We start from the raw sequence: 22,231 nt of genomic DNA, 5'->3' as shown, positions 1-22,231 counted from the left end.
CTTTCTAAACTTAGATACTATATTCTTATTATTTATTAATTATATTTTTTTTTTCTAATTAGAGAAATTTGTCTTCATCTTATCTAATGAACCGAGTTTGGAGGGAGTTCCAGAATAAAAACACCTAGATATCTAGATACTGATTTAATTCAATGAGAAATCGATGATTTAGAATTGGTTCAAAGCATAGCAAATACAGAAAATAAAAAAGAGTTAATGAATTAAGTATTAAATTTGGAGAGATATTTGAAGAGATTAAGATTTCTTAAGGAGTAATTAAGATAGTGAATTTTGTAAGTTAAGAAAATTCTCTCAATTCGAGCTATCTCAAAGGTATATATATCTCTGATCACACCAATATTCCTTGTAACACATCTTATTAAATATGATTGAAGAGTATTTCAGCAGATTTGTCAAACGATTCATTTAATAGTGCAGTTAGCTAATAAATACAGAATTAACTAATTCATATTTAAACTGTCCGTTGTATCTACAATCATCGCACACATATTTAATACTTACTATAGTACAAATTTCGACGAAATCAGTCCGTTCATTCCAAACTTTAATAGAAAATGCAGACCATGATCTAATATTTATATCTCAAATATTGGGCTTTATCTACCCCGAATTCTTTTATTTATATATTATCACTATCATGCATTCTTGTTAACCATCAACAATGAGGCATGTGAGTGATAAAAAAATTGTCCTTTCTTGATACAGTGTAATAAGTAATTAATTATTGATGATCATCCATTTGCATTCTTAATAGCTTCTTTTCAAATAATATATTTCAAGAATTTTCAAAAACATATATAAAATTCGTTCAACAACTATGGTAGAGGTACTGATATTTCTTGTGCTAATGGAAATAACTTCAGTTAATATATTTAAAGTAATAAACTTTATATTATTTTTTTAATATATTTTTAATGCATATTATTTCATAATTAAATTATTTCTAAAATTAATAGATTTTACATTTTTTTCATTATTGTATTTGTAAGGGGGGGAAGTCAAAGCACACCAAATTCTCATTCAAATGTAGGACTTCACCTGCTTGCCTGCCTGCCTGCCTGTATGGGAAGTAGTGGATCCCAATGAAACCAAAATCAAACTATAATTATCATGCTCAATTTGATCCTTACTTTGTTTTTAGTAATGATAATTTCATAATTTTATTTATTTATTTTGTGCAGCGGACTTTGGCTGAACCACCCAATTTTGTATCTTTTATTATTTCATGGATTTTGCACAGCAGTCATCTATGGAAATGAATTCTTCTTCTAGATTTTTATTCTTTTGGGCCAACATGCACAACTCTGACTGTAATTTGGTTCTGATGTTGCAAATTTCCTATTACTATGATTTTTTAAATATTATATTAAAGTCTAAAACATTGTATCAGGTTGGAACATTTTAATATTTCAGCTAAGAAATTGAATTAATAGGCAAAACAAAAGAATTCATTAGCATAAAAGTGTTAGAGAAATGGATGAGCAAGAAATACCTGTGTTTCTCCATTTTTTACACCCTTCCTCCATGGCATTGTTTCTCAAGTCACTTAAACTTTTGCTTGCTTTTTTCGTTTGCTCGATACCCTTGTCCCTAGCTCAGGAAGCAAATAACTTCATTTACAATGGCTTCAAGGGAGCCAATCTGAGTCTCAATGGGATTGCAAAAATCAATCCCAATGGTCTTTTACAACTTACAAACACTTCCCACCAGCAAATTGGCCATGCTTTCTTCCCATTCCCTTTTCATTTCAATTCATCTTTGTCTAACAATTCTCGGCCATCGATCTTTCTCATTTTCTACTTCTTTTGTGTTTGCCATGGTTCCTGAGTTGCCTGCTCGAGATGGCCATGGCATAGCCTTTACTATATCACCATCTGTAGAGTTCAAAGGGGCCATAGCAACGCAATATCTTGGACTCTTTAACTCCACCACCTTAGGCTTATCTTCAAACCACTTGCTTGCTGTCGAGTTCGATACTGTAAGGAACCCTGAATTTGGAGATATTAACGACAACCATGTTGGAGTAGATATCAATAACTTGACGTCCATTGAATCAGCTCCGGCGATGTATTTTTCTGAAAATGATGGGAAAAATAAGAGCTTGGACCTTGCTAGTGGGAAACCAGTGCAGGTTTGGATAGATTATGATGAAATAGAGAAGTTGCTCAATGTAACACTAGCTCCTCTTGGAACAGTGAAGCCAGAAAAGCCACTATTGTCGACAGCTGTTGATACCTCTGCAGTTCTCTTGGAGTCCATGTATGTTGGGTCTCTGCATCTACAGGTTCAGTTGCAAGTTACCACTATATTCTTGGGTGGAGCTTCAACAATAATGGGCAAGCACAAAGCCTTGACCTCTCAAAGCTTCCTTCACTTCCTCTTAAAAGAAAATCAAAGAGTAAGCTAGAACTAAAAAATTTTCCACCATTACTAACAGTAATTGTCTTCCTCGTAACTATTTCTGTAACTATTTATGTAATGAGGAAGAAATATGAAGAAATACGTGAAGATTGGGAACAGCAATATGGTCCTCAAAGATTTTCTTACAAGGATCTTTACAAAGCAACCAAAGGTTTCAAAGACAAACAGCTTCTTGGGTCTGGAGGTTTTGGAAGTGTTTACCGAGGAACGTTACCTTCATCCAATGTGGAAGTTGCAGTAAAGAAAATTTCACATAATTCAAAACAAGGAATGAAGGAATTTGTGGCAGAAATTGCTAGCATGGGAAGGCTAAGGCACAGGAACCTGGTTCACCTCCTAGGCTATTGCCGGCGAAAGGGGGAGCTTTTCTTGGTCTATGATCATATGCCCAATGGAAGCTTTGATAAGTTCCTTTTTAGCAATGAAAAACCCAACCTTGATTGGGTTCGGCGATTTCAAATCATCAAAGGAGTAGCATCTGCTCTATTCTACCTGCATGAAGAGTGGGAACAAGTTGTTCTTCATAGAGATGTGAAAGCTAGCAATGTTTTGTTAGATGCTGATCTCAACGGGCAACTAGGAGACTTTGGACTTTCCATGTTTTATGATCATGGATCAACACCTCAAACAACGTCTGTGGTTGGAACTGTGGGATATCTTGCACCTGAACTTACTACAACTGGAAAACCTACTACAAACAGTGATGTTTTTGCTTTTGGGATCTTCCTGCTTGAAGTGGTTTGTGGAAGGAGACCTGTGGAGTATAAAAGACCACAGGAGGAAGCTGTTTTGTTGGATTGGGTTCTTGAATGCTGGAAAAGAGGGGACATGCTTATGACTGTTGATCCTAGATTGGAAGGTAGCTTTGTTGTAGAAGAAATGGAATTGGTTTTGAAACTAGGTCTACTTTGTGCACACCGTCTACCCATGGCTAGGCCCACAATGAGGCAAGTGGTGCAATATTTAGATGGAAATGCCACCTTGCCAGAGATACCATTGCACGGTGCGGGTGTTGGTGTATTTTCAGTTAGCCATGAAGCACCTAGTGATCGGCCTTTTCTTTCTGCAGAGAGTATTTATTCCTTTTCCTTCTCAGATACTGACTCAATCCTCAATGGTCGCTGAATCTCTCATGGCCTAATGGCTCAGTGTTCATATGTTTATTTTGCAGATTAATAATATTTTTGTGCTGAGTTGTTTAAGCAAAATTTTCTCTTCTAGGACTATTGATTATCCTCCAGCATAAGAACTGAGAAAAGATGCAACACTATTATCACACAGTAAAAGCTTAAATGAAGTTTCGCTACAACAGAGACAACTGAATGTTGCAAAAGCTTTTAGTTCATTGTTAAGTTGAATTTTGCTTTCTATAACATTTCACTTTGTTGCCCACATTTTTAATCATTATGTTTTTGCAGTTTAACCTTTGGAAATGTTCAAATCAGTGAGATGGATGTTAATGGTTTGTTTCAATCAACCTTTTGCTGCCCAGTCTGATGACATTAATGACATCAAATTGCTTTGTTGATGATGTCTGCAAGAAACACACATCAGGGGGAACATTTCTTGATGACCGTGTTTTAATGTAATTGCTTGTCAAAATAGCTGTACCAAATTACTGAACAGCAGAATAACATTGTGAGTTTCTGTAGCAGGTTCATTCAAGGCAGTGTCCCACTTGCTATTATTATATGTTATCAATGATTTGTCTATACAAATTTAGTCAAGTCATGGATTACCGAATGTCTCCATATTTTTTTTATTATTTCTCTTAAACAAGTGTTATTTTATCCATTTGCTTTTAATTGGATAACTGATAGAATCATGTACTAGCTATGTTAAATTGAAAGCAATTTGACTGCAGAAGCATGCATTTCTTGCAACTGGACAAAAATGAAAGCAAGAGAAAAAGGAATCAAACTCACATCCAAAAAAATTACATTTTCACTCATTTATATAAAATCGTTAGTTTTCCAAAATGGCATATTTTTTCTCCTACCTAACAAATACAATAGGGTGTTCAAGTGGTCATATTAAATGCTTCAATAGTTTATGACTCCAATCAGGGTCAAGCATGAATAAATGTCAGCTTCATTATTTAACTGCAAGATTTACACAAATATTCGTAAATATTAATTGTCAATTTACATATTCCATTGACTTGCCATCAGCTTTGAAAAGTATATGGTCAAGCATGAAAATGGGAAGAGCAAGGTTGATATTTCATCTCTAAAGATCTGAGAAGAAAAAACTCAGAGCACAATCTTTTTGATTATTTGATCAGAATCAAAACTCCGGTCCCTTCATGTTGTTAACGGTCAAATTGCTGTATATTCTGCTATGCAGTTCTGTTTTCTTGAAGCATTTGGCCTCAGCAGATCCAGAGGTAAATCAGTTCATCTACCATGGCTTCAATGAAGCCAACCTGCATCTTAATGGGATTGCCAAAATCCTTCCCAATGGTCTATTAGAGTTGACAAACATTTCATTCCAACAAATTGGCCGCGCTTTCTTTCCACTCCCTATCAAATTCAGTAAAAATGCATCCACCAATTCTCAGTCTTTCTCATTTTCTACCACTTTTGTTTTTGCTATTGTTCCTCAGATGCCTGATTTGGGTGGCCATGGCTTTGCCTTCACAATTTCTCCATCTGCTGAGTTCACAGGGGCGCGGGCAATAGAGTACCTAGGACTTTTTAATTTAACAAACAACGGCTTGCCCTCAAACCATGTCTTTGCTGTTGAGCTTGATACTATATTGACTACCGACTTTAATGACATCAATGACAACCATGTTGGAATTGATGTAAATGGCTTGATTTCCAATGTATCAGCACCAGTGGCCTATTTTCCTGATAAGGAAAGGGAAAATAAGAGCTTAGAGCTCAGAAGTGGAAATCCAATGCAGGTTTGGATAGATTACGATGATATGGAGAAGCTTCTCAACGTAACGGTAGCTCCTGTAACAAGCAAGAAACCGCAAAGGCCTCTATTGTCAACAGCTATTGATCTTTCTCCAGTCTTCATGGATTCTATGTATGTTGGCTTTTCTTCATCTACTGGAACACTGGCAAGCTACCATTATATTCTTGGATGGAGCTTCAACAGAAGTGGACCAGCTCAAAGTCTTGATGTATCTAAGCTTCCTTCACTTCCACCTAAAAGAAAATCAAGTAAGAAACTTGATTTAAGAATTATGGTCCCATCAGTAACAGCAAGTATTGTGCTGATAATAGCATCTGGAGTTGTTTATAGGAGGAAGAGATTTGAAGAATTGCACGAAGATTGGGAACAGGAATATGGTCCTCAAAGATTCTCTTACAAGGATCTCTACAAAGCAACAAGAGGATTCAAGGACAAAGAGCTGCTGGGATTTGGAGGTTTTGGAAGGGTATACAAAGGTGTATTGCCTTCTTCCAATACACAAGTAGCAGTTAAGAAAGTCTCACATGATTCTCAACAAGGAATTAAGGAATTTGTTTCTGAGATTGTCAGCATGGGGAGGCTAAGGCATAGGAACCTGGTGCAGCTCCTAGGCTATTGCCGTCGAAAGGGAGAGCTGCTCTTGGTATATGATTATATGCCTAATGGAAGCCTTGACAAATTCCTATTTCAAAACGACACACCAAATTTGAATTGGATTCGCCGATATCAAATCCTGAGAGGAGTTGCATCTGCCATGCTTTACCTCCATGAAGAGTGGGAACAAGTCGTTCTGCACAGAGATGTTAAAGCTAGTAACGTTATGCTAGATGCTGAACTTAATGGACGGTTAGGAGATTTTGGGCTAGCTAAGTTCTATGATCACGGATCAATTCCTCAAACAACCTGTGTGGTTGGAACTGTGGGATACCTTGCACCAGAGGTTTCAAGAACAGGAAGGGTCACTACCAGCAGTGATGTTTTTGCCTTTGGGATCTTAATGCTTGAAGTGGCTTGTGGAAGAAGGCCTATAGAGCCAGAAAGACCACCTCAGGAGGCGCTTTTGTTAGACTGGGTTCTCGAATGCTGGAAAAGAGGGGCCATTCTGGAGACGAGTGATCCTAGACTGGAAGGTAGGTATATGGCAGAAGAAATGGAAATGATTTTGAAGCTAGGCTTGCTTTGTACTCACGCTACACCAGCAGCAAGGCCTATCATGAGACAAGTCATGCAATATCTGGATAAAAATGCTCCCTTACCAGATATACTATTGGATGGTCCTGGTATAGGCTTGGTCACAGTTAGCCAAGAAGCCGCTGGAGATTTCTATTCGTCCTTCCCTGCATCTAATCATTATTCTGTGTTGTCTATTACCACCTCCATCCTTAGCTACGGTCGCTGAATCTGAAATGTAAACATTACCTGAGCCAGTCGCGCTTTACCTATAGGTGCAAACTTAAAATTAGTGCTGCTTATTAGATGTACTGAGGGTGAAGCAGAAACCAGAGTATCATGTTGTATACATTTAAATGGCATGCTGTTCTATAATCTGAGTCTTGATAATTTCTTTATGGATTTAAACAGCTAACTGGCTGATAATCCTCCTCATAGTAACGAACCAAATATGGGTTTTACTAAACTGTGGTTAATTGATAAGCGTATGAGTTGATGTTCAGTAGCTTCAGTAGAACAAAAGAGGCCCACATGAAGTTTCCCGTTCGTCATCCAACCGCAGGAAAGATTTCCTCCCAAGAGGAAAATTTTCCAAAAACCAAAAAAACACACGTCCCCAGAGACTGGTTTTTGAAGCGGCAGATCAGCATTATATGGCAAAAATTTTACAATTTATCGTTAAGAGGAAGCAATCCAACAGCAACATTACGCAGCTTGCAAAATGACTAAGTAATATATGATTCTAAAATGTAGATTTACGTTGATCTGATCGTAAAGTTCAGCATCATGTGAAATTGAGCTTACGGTGGCCACACCATCTATTCTTTTTTTTTTTTTAATTGAGTTATAAATATAAATATTTTCTGCAGCGGCAATCCGGAATGGGCTCATATTCTTGTCTGCAATCCATGGTTATGTTTCTCTGCACTGAGTTTTCACAAATGCAATCAATAGTAGAACAAAATAAACAAAACGTTAGGTTTATGGTCACTTAGAAGATCCATTAACATCCATACAACATCCAATTTAATATTCTTATTTTATTAAACAGCTTCTAAGATGCATACTTTCCACGTGATATTCACAAACACGTTTGCCAGAAGCATACTAACAGAAGTTTCCAACAGTTGAGAGCCTTTATTTCAAGATTTTAGATTCAATTTCCTCCAAACTCAAACCTTTAGTTTCTGGGACAAAGACTATGGTGAATAAGAGGGACACCAATGCAATAGCCCCAAAAAGAAAGAAAAGATTTTCAGCTCCAAGCAGTTCCTGCAGAATGAACAGATATAAATTTGGATCACTCCATTATCAATGCAGAGAAAAGTCTATAAACTAAGAGGAGGGAAACATTTAGAAAGGAATAATAGGGATCAAAATAATACCTTTAATGGTGAGAATGCAAAGGTTACAATAGCATTGGAACCAAAGTTAGTAAGAACTGCAAGACTTATTCCCTTTCCTCTAGTGCGAAGTGGGAAAATTTCTGACACCATTAGCCAACTGATAGGCCCAAACGATATCTAAAATGACATGAAAAGAACAGAATTTTCAGAATCAACTTTCACCATGATTCAACAGAAAGGGAAAATCAATGTATTACAAGAGAATTTTCACAAAAGATCAGAAGGGACAGCGGACCATGGTTTTATTCACTACCATAAGTCTTAGACCCAAAACAGATGAAAGAACAGAGGAGATGTTTAGCAGACAATATACTTGCCTGGTAGCAACCAACATAGAGAAGCAGAGCTGATACAGCAACAATTGGGAACCCTCCAAGAAATTTGTAATAAGCAGAAAGCAGAAATAAGGAGAGAGCCTGAAAGGCATGCACAGAAAAAAGCAGAATTTACCTTCATACTAGAAATAATAATACTAATAATAAGAGAGAGAGAGAGAGAGAGAGAGAGAGAGAGAGAGAGAGAATAAAATATACAGAAGAACAACTACATACAATCCCACCAACACCTCCAATCAGCAAAGGTCTTCTTCCAAGATCATCAACTTTTGCAACAGCTATCCATGTCATCACCAACTGCAGAAGATTCATGGCCAACCAATCATAATTTACATTAGCAATAGGATCAAATTTGGCAAGGAGAGAGAAGAAGTTGTCTTTATTCACAATTCAAAAACTTCCCCAAAAGGATAGGTACCTTGAACAAACCAATAATCACAGAAACTCGGGTGGCATCAGCAGCAGCAGAGAATCCAGCACCCTTGAGTAACACAGTAAAATATATTAAAGAATAGGCTAAACTCAGATAACGGAATACTATCCATCTCATAAAAAGAAAGGTTTGGATTCAAGTATCAGGTACCTGAAGAATTGGGCCGGCATAGTATAAAACACTTGGTTGCCCAGTTATCTATCACAATCAGAACAAAAATCAGCTCACAAACATGATATTCCCAACATACTCTATATTGCTCTCTCCATTTTAAGCAGCTCACAAACTGAGAGTAAGAAGCACCTGTTGGAAAAGCACCAAACCTCCACCAATAATGAAGGCTTTCAAATTTGGTCCTTGAAACACTTCTAAGATACTGCCCTCGGATTCCTCCTCTGAACTGAGGAACTTCAGCGAGACAAGGGTATCTTCTATTTGCTTCTCAGATTCTCTGTCACCAAGAGGTCGGCCCCTTAGCTTGCTCAAGGCAAAAATGGCCTTCTCTTTGAAGTCTTGTAAAGATGCTTTACCTTGAACTGCCCTGAGAAGTAACCAACGTGGAGAGGGTGGGAGACTCCACATGCCTAGTCCCATAATTACAGCAACTGGGACACTTAGTCCATACATGTAACGCCACCCCCCAACTGAATTAATTTGAAAGCTTCCCACAAAATATCCCAACTGCACAAAAAGTCCATTACTTTAGCTATTTCATCAAAATAAAGGCAATTAAGAAGACGACATAAAATCATTTCAGCATACCAAAATTCCCAAAACTATGAACAGTTCCTTCAGAGATATTAGAGTTCCACGAATCTGTGATGGACAGGTTTCTGCAATATAGAGAGGTGCACCATGCATGGCCTGCCACATGAAAAAGATATCAATAAAATAGTTAATATGCATCACACTCTCAATAAGCTCTGCCAAACACAATGAGATTAAGTTTAATGAGGCTAACCAAGCCAATGCCAAGACCATAGAGAAGGCGTCCTACTAAAAGAACACCAAGGCCTGGTGCATAAGCAGTGGTCAGACCACCAAATATATACAGCACAGCTGCTGTAATAAGTTCTCGCCTCCTTCCTTTATGCATGAACTCAAACAAATGGGTGAGAACATTCAGTAATATCATCAGAACTTTAAGATTAAACCTAAAAGCACACTGATGTACCTAGAAAATCTGCAATTGGGTAGACAAGAAGGGAACCAAGGAGCGCTCCATAAAGAGAACCACTGACCTACACTAACAGCAGTCTGATATAACAAATTGCTCATGCATTAAGCAGAAAGAGACATAAGTTAAAACAGTTGCCACTGCCACCACTACAGAGGAGGCATACCACAAGTCCAAGCTGAATAGCTGAAAGGTTGAACCATGTTGTCCCACTGAGCTCAGCCGACTGATAAATTGGCAGATAAAAAGACAAATTAGATTTAACAAAAAAAAAAAAGGTACTGCAACGATGGTAAGCTACAATTATGTTCTGAAGTGACGTGTGGCAAATTATAAGCAGCATTAGAACATGGAAAACACCTGTAATGATATGGTAGCACCAGAAGTGGCACCAATGTCATACCCAAATAGCAATCCTCCCAAAGCTGGGAAAAGAAACCTAAAATCCATAAACCAAATTAATTAGACACAATTATAGCACAAACATGCAAAAAGCCTTCAATATAAATTTCACAAACATAAACAAAAATTTGGGTATAGATTACGGCACAAAAACAACTTTACCCTCTACTCTTTCACTGCCAGGATGTTAAAAGAAGTTCTTCCTAGAATCTTCCCACTTTTAATAAAATTCCCAATTGGAGGTCAATTTATATATTTGATTCTCTTATGAATTTATGCCAATTCGCCTCAAAGAAAATGCAAACCCACGACATAGAGTCAAACACTCGCCCATTACAATTTATTCAAGAAAAAACTAATTCAACAACGAACGAAAAAAAAATACCCATTAACAATTCAAACACTGAGGAAAAAGAAAAAAAAAAAAACTGAAGGAAAGATTCGACAAGAATAACTCACGGCAAGATCACAGAAGACCAAGCAAAAGCCTCCTGCTGGGTCGCGTCAGGTACAAACGACTCTGCTTCCTGTCCAGCAGAAAACTCAACCTACCCACAAAGAAAAAAAATCAAAAAATAAAAATAAAAATTTCTATCACCCTGTAAATCATAAAGGAAAGTTCGTTTTGCTTATAGCTACATCGAATCCGAGCTTGCGACCAGAAAGAAACGTTTCTTTGGACGACATGGGGAACTTAGGATTGAAATGAGAAAAAGTTTTGTGTTTTGGACTTGGGAAATTGAAGGAGCAGACAAAGACAGAGTGAGGTATGCATTTTGGTTTTTGGCGAAAAATAGGATGAAATTGTGAGCGTCTGAGTGAAGGAGAAGTGAAGGAGGTGGAAGCCATGGCGAGACTGATCATGGATCAAACGGTTGGTAGTTGTAGCGTTCCCGCTCTTCATTATCTTGTTGTGAGAGATATTTGTAGGCTTTCTACACCTTAACTTTTCAACTTGGAATTGGATGCTTTTGATATGGAAACTACGAACCATAACTTATATGGTCCTCTAATGGCACCCTCTTTACCTTTTACACCTTGTTGGGCAGGAGATGGATTAAAAGTAAAGTCTTTTATAGAAATGATTAGCAAAGATCATGGATTTTGAACGGAGAAGATTTTCTCAATCTTTTAATTTAGTAAATTAAATACTTCCCTACCATTACGCTGCACCTTCTTACTAATTAAATTTTATTTTTTTAAAATTATTTTAAATATATTTAATTATTATTTATATAATTAAAAATTAATAAAATTATTATATCAAGCTACATTTATGTTGTATAAACAAAATTTAAAATTAATCTCTAAAAGATTATGTAATTATTTTGTTATAACCTTTCTTATATTTTTATTCTTTGTTGTACTTACTGGTATTTGTATATTTAGAAATTTATAAAATTACTAAGTTATTTTTTAATTATTAAATATATTTAAAAATTAATATTTATATTATTATTATTTATTTATTAATAATTTCATAATAACAATTTATTTAAATTTTATTTTGATTAAAATTATTATCAATAGATTTTTTTAAATTTATTCAATATATTTATTATTTAATATTATTTTTAAAATTATAGTTAAAAAATAATTTTATTAAATATAATAATTATAAATATTAAAAAATAATTTAAAATAATATTTAACGTAAGTCATTTTAAAATATTAAAAATAATAAAATAATTTTTTTAAAATACTTTTCATAAATTATTTTTTTAACATTAAGTATAATATTAATCAACCACTTTTTTTTAATTATACTAATATTTAAAATAAATTTTAAAAAATTAATAATATATGAATTAAGTTAAATTTAATTATTTAGCTTAATTTAGTTAGATTACTAAAAGAATATATAATTTATTTAAAATCATAAATTTAAATTTTTATTCTCTGTATTTTAAAAATAATTATTAATAAAATAAGTAATAATTTTATTGTAATTCTACTATAAATATTTAAATTATTATCAATCATAATTATGATAAAATTAAAAGTATAAAATGTTTTTAGTGATTAAATCAAATTAAAAGCAGAGATTTTTCAGAATCTCTAAATATTTTACTTCAAAATAAATCTAAAAAGTCTTTTATTATTTTTAAAAAAATTCTAAAAGAAAAAACCTTTTTAGTGTACTATCAATTTGTTGTAATTAAATTATTATTCTTTTTAGAACTATTAATTTTATATTTTTTATATTAAAAATACAGACTTTTTTTATAAAACCATCTAATCTTGGTAATTTTTTTTTAAATTAATTTTGTTAACGATACGTTGATAATTGATACCTAAAACATATTTGTTAAAATATTCATGTATTTACTATAAAAATCATTTATATTTGCACTCCAAGGCTTAATCTGGTGGAAAGTGCATTCTGATGGACTTGAGAGGTCTAAGGTTCGACTCCCCCAATCCCCTATTTCAAAAAAAAAAAAAAACATTTATATTTTACGAGAAGAAAGTGTGATAACATGTTATTTACTTAACATGTTTTTTTTATTAAAATTTAATATATTTATTATTTTTCTTAAGTTAAGTTGTATATAAAAATATTAAAAGACACTTAATAAAAAAACATAGGAAGTATTTTTTTTCATTCAGTGAGAATAGGAGCAATATTATAGAAATCCAATAAAACTCTATTAGTTATCCTTAATTCCATGGATTTCCATTCCAACCTGTCTTTTTTTTTTTTTTACTAACAATTTTATGGAGAAAAAGAGCTCTTCGGTTAATCCCCGGAACAAGGAATATGAAATTTTTTATAAAAAAATGTTAGATATTTCGTATCTGATATTTTTTGGTATTGAATTTCTATAAATGGAACCGTCACAATAAATTTTAGGCATTCAGAAAGAAAGACTAGCTCTAGGTATTATTTTGAGCAATTGGACAATTACTAACTGTCCATCCATAGCTAATCCGTTCTTTGGGCTTCCTCTTTTAATTGAATTCACAACTTATTCTTCTCTGTATGAGCGTGTGTGAGAGAGAGGGTTAAACTTATTTCATTGGAGTTGTATGGGAGGCAAGTATTTTTCAACACTTTCTTTCAAGTTTTATATCATTATTAAGAGATGGAAAACAAAAGTTCTTGCAAGTTCGAGTGCATATAAACTTCAAAAATTGAGGAAACACATTCCAAAGACAGGAACAAGTAGTAGGCAAGACCGAAACCAAAGTAGGGAAGCAACCCACAAGGCTACAACAGAAAGCCTCAGCATCCCTTTGGGTTGCGAACTACGGCACCAAAAATCACCTTGTTAAACAGCCTATCGCTTGAATCCCACACCATGGGATTATAAAATGAAATAACAATATATAATATTCCGGTTTATAACAGTTAAATAATTTGATTTAACCATTTTGATTTAGTGTAGAAAGGTTCAAAGATTATATAGTTCAATTCTAAGTAGGCTGTAGCCAGTTGGCTATTACACTATGTGCTCCCCAAAGAGGCCAATTCTCCTCTCACTCCAATCCCTCTTTATCACCACTAATCATAGACCACCACCGCCTCAACGGGCAGAAGAATTCAGCTTCTGTATAGTAAGTGGTGAAATTGACGAAGACAGCAAAGACAAGATCCATGCCAGGAGGGTTGGCAGCATCCAGCTGCGGCGGGCCGTGGATACCTGGAACCATCATCCTTGTTTACTTGATGCAAATGTCCCGTGTAGCATGTCTTCTACCTCAATTTTACTGATGACCTCGATTCATCACGAGTTTTCTCACACTCCACGAAACCTTTTATCATTCAGGGTTTGTTTGTAATCCCCGAAGCCATTGTTGTTTAATTGACTCATTTTATTTTTCTGTATGGAAAAAGAGAGCTGTATCCCTTGCATGAGACTAAATCCATGATTTCAATGCATTAACATTTGTAATCTAATCTTAATTAGCAACATCCATCTCTGTGTCTCTATGCATGCCCTGCAATTTTAGCAAAAATACAAGGCATAATATTCCCCCTCTTTCTCTATGAAATCAGATTCCATCCAAATTTTCCATTAGTCTACGAGCTTCATTGCATTAACCGAAATACTATCACAACTAATTCACGTTCATTAGTATTACACGAAGAGAACAACATTTTAACTGATTCCCCAAAATACAAACGTGCTAATCAACTCACACAAGAATAAACGCACAAAGTCGCTTTCAAAGCTCAAACTGAAGAAAAAAGCATATAAAAACAATGAAAATCCTAAATTATATCCACGTGAATAGTTTAAATAGGCTTACAAATTTCACTAGAGAAATGGAACTTCAAGAGACTCTTCAAGCTGCCATCCGTTTTAAGGCTGAAAAAGCTCTTCTTTTATGTACAGGAGGCCATCCACCAAACCCAGTCTTTAGAAGACAATAAACCAACCGTCTCAGCTGCTTCCCCGGTCTCACTTAACAATTAAACGAAGTTATGGAACATCCAATGACACCTCAGAATTTGCTCTTTTAAAGCAAATGCTGCATCATGATGACACATCTCCTCTAACAAAATCAAAAGTCAAACTCTCCTGTTGCCTGCAGAAAAGTTGAAGACTTGTAATAACAAGCTTGCAATTTAAATATGGTACAAGACAAAATTATAAAAGAGTCGAACAAATCCTTCATATAGTCACTAAAGAATTCACCTTATTAAACAGAATGTCCTTGTTGTTTATGTGCATGATGCCATCCTTGAGTGTGCATTTCCACCTGCTCTTGGTACGAGTAACCTGTCCATGCAAATTACAAGCCATAATAAGGTCCACATTATACGCACAACTATTCTATCCACCCAAGCTACTGCTGCTGCCACAACAGCCTCCACCCAATCCTAAGAAGAAAAAGAGGAGGGTGTAGGTGGGGTTGGGAAAATTGACCAATGTTACCTTATCAAATTGAGCCAAAACCAAATGGTGTGTGTTAATATCCTCTCCTTGCTCCACATCGTCCAAATCATCATCATCATCATCTTCATTCAGTGGCTCATCTTCATCATCATCTCCAGCATCATTTTGTGGAGCAACAGCAGGAGTGCTTGCTTGTAGGTCTGGGAGTTGCAAAGCCACAAAAACACAGGTTAGCTATCTCCCTCTTCCACTCACTCACACAACACGTGCTAATATGGATGTTAAATTCCCATCAGAAAAATAATACAACTTTCAATACATACTTCACTGGCTTACCATTAGGAGCTGGTGTGTTCGCAATGTTGTAGTCTTCATTGACAACTCCTTGATAATTGTATATCTTCAAAGAAATTTTTTATAAGGAAAAGGCATCATTTGGTTAGCAATGAACATACGAACCTTCTCGCCAAACATCTAGAAACTTATGCAAAAAAGTAACAGTAAGCAGCACATGGATAATGAACATCCCATAATCCATCAAGACTAGCCTACTACCTAACTCACCACATTTAAGTACAGCCCAGTTCTGCCATAATAAATGGTGAACGAACCAAGGGAAGGTGACCACATGCATGTATGTAACCATGCAACCATATACATACTAAAAAAAGGACAACCAGATAAATATATAGAACATCAGGGAAATCCCTTTTTTTCACGGATAGAATATCATGACAGCTGTTACAAGACTATAAATCAAGAAATATGGGACCCTGGCAGGACCAATACTTGCATCTTCTTTTATGGTGCAGCAAATATGATATTTGACAAACAGTTGTAAGCAAGGATGCAGCACAACAATTTTATTAATGCAAAAATTACTTAAACACAATGTTATTATGTTTATTCTTTTCAGTGCAATTGCTGTTACTTAAGTGCAATTCCTGTTACTTACATTGGGAGTTGAAAGAACATCGTCATAAGGATCAGGTATAGGCCCATCCACTTGAGAAATCTTCAAAGTCTGCCTTGTTACATGTGATATGATAGATATATTTGCATTGGTAATTATGTCATGTCTACCAAGGGAACCATTCCCTTGACTTGCCTGAAATTTACAGTTCCATGGCTCGAACAAATAAGCAAGTTTCTTAAATTAAACATGACTTTTGTATGGGATAAACAGTTACAAATTCTAATACACCACAACTTGGATCCATAGCAATGACAGTAGACATGTAAAACAATCTGCAACTGCTTGATATATCACAAGAATTTATTAGCTACATCACCCAAAGTTAAATCTACCTAAAGTTCTTCACAGCACAATTACGACACCTACTACAGCAACTGCTACTTGATAACTTCAACAACCTCCACATTATTGTTCATCATGTTAATTTTATTTATTTTTGTAGTTTGCAAGCATGCAAATTGCAAAATCCATCAAGCACCTTGCATGCATAATATTTTGACTCAGAAAAGACTAATAAATTATACCATATTCCCAAATTCAATAAAAGAAAAGAAACAAAAAGCCTCTAAAATCAACCAGCTGGTCACTTGGGCCACCACTTTACAGTTCAGATAAAGCCAAACACTTCAAACACTTAGCTTTAAGCCATGCTTAATCAGTTGGTTATTAGTCACAAAGAACCATTTAAAAATAAAAAAGAAAGCACACCCACACACACAAAGAACCAGTATGACTTCTGGTTCTGTTTTTAGTTTCTCAGCAAGTAAATCTACTATTGAGTTTGTTTTGATGTGTTTGACATCCTTCCCTCAAACTTTCACATTCTTAAGGAAACCAAAAGAAATTAGAACCTTCTTCCCTAGCATCATATTAACATCCCTTACAACCAGAGAATTGTCAATCCATAAAGTGATTGAAACCAATCACCAACCAGCTTGAATTTGCCAATTTTCAACCAAACAGGTCAGTAAACATCACTGAAGGTCATTCATACATTTAATGAAGGTTCTGGAGATCACTGATTGAAATGCAGCCAACAGAAGATCGAAGTCGTTCAAGTCAACAATTTTAGGTCATGTTTTTTTTGCTCAAACATGTTGCTCAGCATAGTTCAGGGCAGATACATATCATTTGTTCAATTACATATTTAAAAACCATATCTCTATCTTGTCAAACAACTCAGGACATCAAAACACATAGGGACATTATAACAAGCTTTATTATAGGCAATGATAGACAGCAAATGACAAGCAGACAACAGCAAAGGAGAGACTAATGTTACTCCATTTACTTCCATGTAACAAAGACCAAATTTTAAAAACAACCACATACATAGTTCACTTTCAGCCATTATATCCAACTCATGGATACTTTCATATTCTTTTGCATCATTTTCCACATGATAACCAACTTATGAGGGGAGCTTGTGTCAGGCTCCATTTGGATAGATAATGTTCTGAAATGAAGGCATCATTGATGTTTTAAGAACCTAAAACAGGAATTAAAATCCTTGTTTATTTCAAATGCACATCTGTCCAAATGGACCCTCAGATAATTTACAGCTTACATAACCACTCTTTCTCACACAAATTTCAAAGTCCTTGACAGGCAACAGAACTTCATGCTCAATGTTCAAAATCTAAGATGGACTGTCAGCAGGGCTTAAGTTGATTTGAAATCTCAACCCACTTCAATTCCTCATAGTAGTATCCAACTGAATTTTTTTTTTAATCACTATTGGAGGAAATCATCGAGTTAATAGGGTGCTGGAACAGTTGCAAGTTACACAGAGGCTAATCACACTAAGCAAATGGAGGAAAAATTGAAAAGAAATAAAACTTTATGCTTCATACATCATGCTTCAATCTTTTCAACAATTCCTGCCTTACTTAAGTTATTGTGCCCTTGAAAATACACTCATGCTTTAGCCTTTAGAAATTCAAGAGCAGGAAATATAACACCAGATCACAAAGCAAGCACATAAATCTACTTGTTGATACTTATCAGTACAAATTCAAAGTAGTCTAGACACTGGTTGACCCTAGTCAGATAAGATAGAAGAAAGAAAGGGCAGCAAATTCATTCATTGATAGGATGGCCACCACCATTTTCAACCATCCAAGGGCCTTAAGGACCAGGCAATTGCACATTAACCAGGCTGTGCGGTAAAGCTTATAGCCTAATTTGGATCCTCACTATCCCAATTGATCATTAGCATTAACATGATAACACTCAATAATTGCAGTAAGGATTCAATAGAAGCTAAAATACTTTCCCTGGTTAACCAAGAAATACTTTGGGAATAACAATAGCATGTCAGAACACAGGCAATGCCATGATCATTATGTCCCACTAGACTGAAGTACAGAAAGATGATACAATTAAAGAGAAATATGATGATTTGAAGAGGAACAAAAATGCAGATCCAAAAGAACAAACAATCTCAAAATGATCTTCAGATGCTTTATACTAGAAAACTCAGCTGAATCATAACATTCTTCCAGTTTCCATGACATACAGCAAGGGAACACCTTTAGCAACCATTTTTCCCATGATGTCCTAAGTAAACAGGTAAAACAGAACAAAATATTGAACACAGATACGAATCAACAAAAGATCACAAATGTCTACACATCAAAGTCATATGTATCTTGACACATGATGTGCTCTCATGTTTGCATCGTCTTCCAACTCTGACTTACCGAATTAATCCAAAACAAATTGTATACAACACACAAACTACCCCATTAAATGAGAATGTTTACCACAATCCCAAGACTCCACAATAACTAGAATATAAGAGCTCAAAGCTAACAAGGCAAGACATAATGGAGAAGCTAGTATTCAGCAAAGATCAATGCATCTCTGTAAAGGATAGATCAAATCCATAACAATCTCAGACTCAGAGAAACAGTGAGCCACTCAACTTCTAAAACCTCACATGTACAGACACCATCAAAGCCCAAAAGCTGATAAAAAGACCACTGGTAAGCAAAATATACAATATGGAAAATAAGAAAGCTGATAGAGCTTCTGTGGATATGAGATAGCTTACACCAAAATAAATAAAGAAAATATAGCTCAACCTGCAAAGCCTCGGAGTAAGCATCCCCAGCTCCATCCTGCTGGGGTATGAATTCACCATTTTTATACTGTGTGCCAAAATCTTCACGTTTGCGTTTTCCAGAAGACATCATGAAGAAATCCTGAAATGTTTTCCAATATTAAAAATGACAATTACCAACTACTATGAGAACGACATATTATCACCTTAGGGTGAGAAAAAGAACAAGAGGAAACATTTTCAAAGTACATACACTATCTTAACATGTAAAACTTAGATTGTCTTTGATGTGAGTTTTCCCAAAGAACAAAACTAGACAACTCTCTGCAGTTTCAGCATATACAAGCAACAAAACTATACATGCTTCAGAAGTTACCTGCGTCAGGGTTTGCTGAGAAGCTCCTTTATCTGCCTCATCACGCCCTTCCACATAAGCTACAATATCATCACATTCATTAGTTAAGAACCATTAAAATATGGCACCCAACTAATACACCATCAACCTCACCAATGTTAACATCAAGAGGGGGCCTTTGATTCATCCAAGGAGAAGGAGGTTGCTGTTGAAAGACAGCAGGAAAAGAGTCACTAACCTCATCCATGACTAACTCACAAAACTAAAGTTAGTGAAGCACCTGTCCAGTTGGCTAATCTAGCAGAACAAAGACCCCCCACCCAACAGAATGAGAAAACGCGAAAGAAAGGCTTTGACAATTAGGACTAAAATGGGGATGGAATGTCAGTTCTTACCATGTAATGGCTAGGCCTACCAGCTTTTGCCTCAGTACTGCCACCAGTATCGCTTGCAGGGGTGGAATACTCACTAGTAGGTCCAGTAGGAATGTTATATATAGAGGAGTTGTCCACACTTCCAGGCAAAGGCGTCTGCACATTTCCTGGTAATGGCGTTGGCACATTTCCTGGTAAAGGTGTTTGCGCACTTCCTGGTAATGGTGTCTGAATGGGAGTTTGCAGTGGTGTCTACAATTCCAAAAACCCACATCAAAATTACAATTACAATAGTCATAATAACTAGCAATTCACTCCAATAATCCCAAATAGTAAATAGATATTTGCTTTGCTGGCAAAAAGCTCACTGGATAGAATAAGTTCCCAGTTAAAATTCTAAAAAATAAAATAAAATCAACCAAACGTTTAAGCTGTTCAACCCAGAACTCGCGCAGAATTCAATGAACACCTCAATTATCAATACAAGCACAGATAATTCATTATTTAAGGAAACAGTATCCGGATTTAATCACCTTAATAAGTTGAATTGATAGATTTCACAATTGTCATCACATAGAGAAGAAAGTACTCACGGGAGGGAAGAGCATCTCAGCAGTGGGAGTCTCATACTCCTCTGTCCCTTCATACGGTACATTAAGGTCATGTACTGGAGTAATAGGAGCACCGGATGCTTGCTTAGAAGTTGATGACCTGTCTATTGGACCGCATATTACACCGGCTTGGATCATTTTCATCTCCCAAAGCTAATCAAAATGCCCAATAGAAAAACAGAGGTAACTAAAAAGCTCCCAAAATTAAAATACGTATTGTACCTTAGAACCCTATAACTCAATACCAGATCCACAACAATACACCAAATCCCATCATCCGAAACAAGTAAAGGAAATTATAAAAAAAAAAAAAAAACTGACATTAAACAACATTGATAAACATAGTGTAACAGAAATAACGAAGAGAGATAAAATGCAAAAATATTGCTACATACTCCTTCGAGTTCATTGAGGACACTCTCGCCAGGCCCACCGTTGTTGATGAACTCATCGCGTACCTTGTTGATGACGTCTTCGATGACGTGGACATAGACCGTGCTGGTGGTAGACGATGTCGCCATTTCCACAATTCTCTCCTTCGGGAAATCTTTTTCAATTCGGCTAATTATTTATCTTCCTTTCAATTTTGTGGGGGAAATACAGGATGAAAGGGAAATCTCGAGGACAAAACTGAAGAAAGAGATGGATAGAGAAGGAGGGGTCTAGGGTTTGGGGCTGTGAGGGGTGGGTCTGTGGACAGAGGGAGAGACTAGAGAGAACGGCCAGGAGGGACAAGAGAGAAGGAAAAGAGAGAGAGAGAGAGGGGGAGAGAGGAGCGGACCAGAAAGAAGAATAAAGGGTGGAATATAAATAGGTTTGCATCCGATTATATGGAGTTGGACTACGTGTCAATATCTGCAGTGGTGTAGATTTTTTCCCCCGGCGAATGGTGATGCTGGGCTTGATTAGCTATGCTTTGTGTACAGGCTCTTTATTATGTTGGTCACTCACCCCCTACTTCCGCTGCTAATTCGCAACATGTGTCCATTTCCACAACATTTTGTATTAGGTAAAAAAAAAATGTACCTAATATAATTTATATAAGCTTTGTGTACAAAAATTAATAAACTTTATAGAAAATTTATATACAAAAGTTAATTTATAATTTTAAAAATTGATGTTATGTATGTGGCTAAATATCTGAGTCCGGTGGTCAATGAAATTTTTAAAATTAAATATAATAAAATATTTAATTAAATCAGCTTATAAATATCAAAATAGAAAGTGATGTCTGAATTTTATTTTTTGAAATGTCAACTTTTTTTAATTATAAGCTTTAAAAAATATTATAAATACTTTCAAAAAAATATTATAAATATGTAAAAAATAAATTTAATTTCAAAATTTATAAATTAGCTTGACCCAATTTATAATCATCAGTCACGCAGCAACTAATAAGAACGTTGCGTTCTATTTAAGCGGGGAAGTAGCGTAGTGGTTATTGAAGGGAAAAGAAAACGGCATTTCTAATGGTACAAATACATTGTTTAAGCTCGTTATTGATTCTTGCTATTTAATCAAATATTTTTAGAATTTGATTAGATTGGCTGGCAAGTCCAGTAGAGATTTAATCTTTTTAATTTATAATTGTTCTCAGTGAAATCATAAAAAATAAAATTAAATTAAAGATTCTATTTATTTTGATTTTAATTAGTAATGAATGCAAAATTTTAAGTTAGAAGATCCAAATTCATCTTAAACAATATTATTAATTTTG

The 22,231-nt window shown here is 35.3% G+C and overlaps 3 protein-coding genes and 1 pseudogene across 5 annotated transcripts; 2 read left to right on the top strand and 2 right to left on the bottom strand.

Annotated features, from left to right (window-relative positions):
* Positions 1–1,545: 1,545 nt before the first annotated feature.
* LOC110608799 lies at positions 1,546–3,741 on the top strand (annotated as a pseudogene).
* A 919-nt stretch (positions 3,742–4,660) lies between these two features.
* Positions 4,661–6,950, top strand: LOC110609543 (L-type lectin-domain containing receptor kinase SIT2). Its single transcript, XM_021749180.2, has one exon. It carries the CDS (start codon positions 4,748–4,750, stop codon positions 6,764–6,766), a length of 2,019 nt encoding a protein of 672 aa, XP_021604872.1. The 5' UTR covers positions 4,661–4,747; the 3' UTR covers positions 6,767–6,950.
* Positions 6,951–7,491: 541 nt separating this feature from the next.
* On the bottom strand, positions 7,492–11,329 carry LOC110609544 (D-xylose-proton symporter-like 3, chloroplastic). Of its 2 annotated transcripts, XM_021749181.2 has the most exons (14): positions 10,930–11,326; positions 10,750–10,838; positions 10,249–10,327; positions 10,055–10,114; positions 9,886–9,952; positions 9,673–9,797; positions 9,474–9,575; positions 9,015–9,392; positions 8,862–8,909; positions 8,697–8,759; positions 8,495–8,575; positions 8,261–8,359; positions 7,923–8,060; positions 7,492–7,809 (listed from the first exon to the last, which is right to left on the bottom strand). In XM_021749181.2, the coding sequence occupies exons 1-14, from the start codon at positions 11,152–11,154 to the stop codon at positions 7,675–7,677; spliced, it is 1,689 nt and encodes a 562-aa protein (XP_021604873.1). In that variant the 5' UTR covers positions 11,155–11,326; the 3' UTR covers positions 7,492–7,674. The 2 variants fall into 2 exon arrangements, with proteins under 2 accessions (XP_021604873.1, XP_043810097.1); XM_043954162.1 differs by lacking the exons at positions 7,492–7,809; positions 7,923–8,060; positions 8,261–8,359 and adding an exon at positions 8,381–8,435 and having other exon boundaries at positions 8,466–8,575; positions 10,930–11,329.
* A 2,962-nt stretch (positions 11,330–14,291) lies between these two features.
* On the bottom strand, positions 14,292–21,307 carry LOC110608746 (transcription initiation factor IIA large subunit). 2 transcript variants are annotated; one of them, XM_021748033.2, is made up of 11 exons: positions 20,910–21,306; positions 20,497–20,667; positions 19,925–20,155; positions 19,683–19,734; positions 19,551–19,609; positions 19,197–19,316; positions 16,090–16,242; positions 15,471–15,534; positions 15,174–15,334; positions 14,934–15,017; positions 14,292–14,823 (listed from the first exon to the last, which is right to left on the bottom strand). In XM_021748033.2, exons 1-11 carry the CDS (start codon positions 21,033–21,035, stop codon positions 14,800–14,802), a joined length of 1,245 nt encoding a protein of 414 aa, XP_021603725.1. In that variant the 5' UTR covers positions 21,036–21,306; the 3' UTR covers positions 14,292–14,799. The 2 variants fall into 2 exon arrangements, with proteins under 2 accessions (XP_021603725.1, XP_021603726.1); XM_021748034.2 differs by lacking the exon at positions 16,090–16,242 and having other exon boundaries at positions 20,910–21,307.
* Positions 21,308–22,231: the final 924 nt, after the last annotated feature.

The sequence above is a fragment of the Manihot esculenta genome, chromosome 2 (assembly GCF_001659605.2).
Source record: "Manihot esculenta cultivar AM560-2 chromosome 2, M.esculenta_v8, whole genome shotgun sequence".
Classification (NCBI taxonomy): Eukaryota; Viridiplantae; Streptophyta; class Magnoliopsida; order Malpighiales; family Euphorbiaceae; genus Manihot; species Manihot esculenta.
This window is presented reverse-complemented; position numbering and strand designations above follow the sequence as displayed.

Bases quoted from the DNA above. Each gene is read 5' to 3' on its own strand.
- LOC110609543 (XM_021749180.2), top strand. From the start codon at position 4,748: ATGTTGTTAACGGTCAAATTGCTGTATATTCTGCTATGCAGTTCTGTT.
- LOC110609544 (XM_021749181.2), bottom strand. From the start codon at position 11,154: ATGATCAGTCTCGCCATGGCTTCCACCTCCTTCACTTCTCCTTCACTC. The intron at 10,115-10,248 runs GTGTTTTCCATG...CCAATTTATCAG, and splicing joins GTGCTACCATATCATTACAG to TCGGCTGAGCTCAGTGGGAC. The intron at 8,760-8,861 runs GTACCTGATACT...GTGTTACTCAAG, and splicing joins ATGCCGGCCCAATTCTTCAG to GGTGCTGGATTCTCTGCTGC.
- LOC110608746 (XM_021748033.2), bottom strand. From the start codon at position 21,035: ATGGCGACATCGTCTACCACCAGCACGGTCTATGTCCACGTCATCGAA. The intron at 15,335-15,470 runs GTAAGCCAGTGA...TGCAACTCCCAG, and splicing joins GAACACACCAGCTCCTAATG to ACCTACAAGCAAGCACTCCT. The intron at 15,018-15,173 runs GTAACATTGGTC...TTGCATGGACAG, and splicing joins TTTTGGCTCAATTTGATAAG to GTTACTCGTACCAAGAGCAG.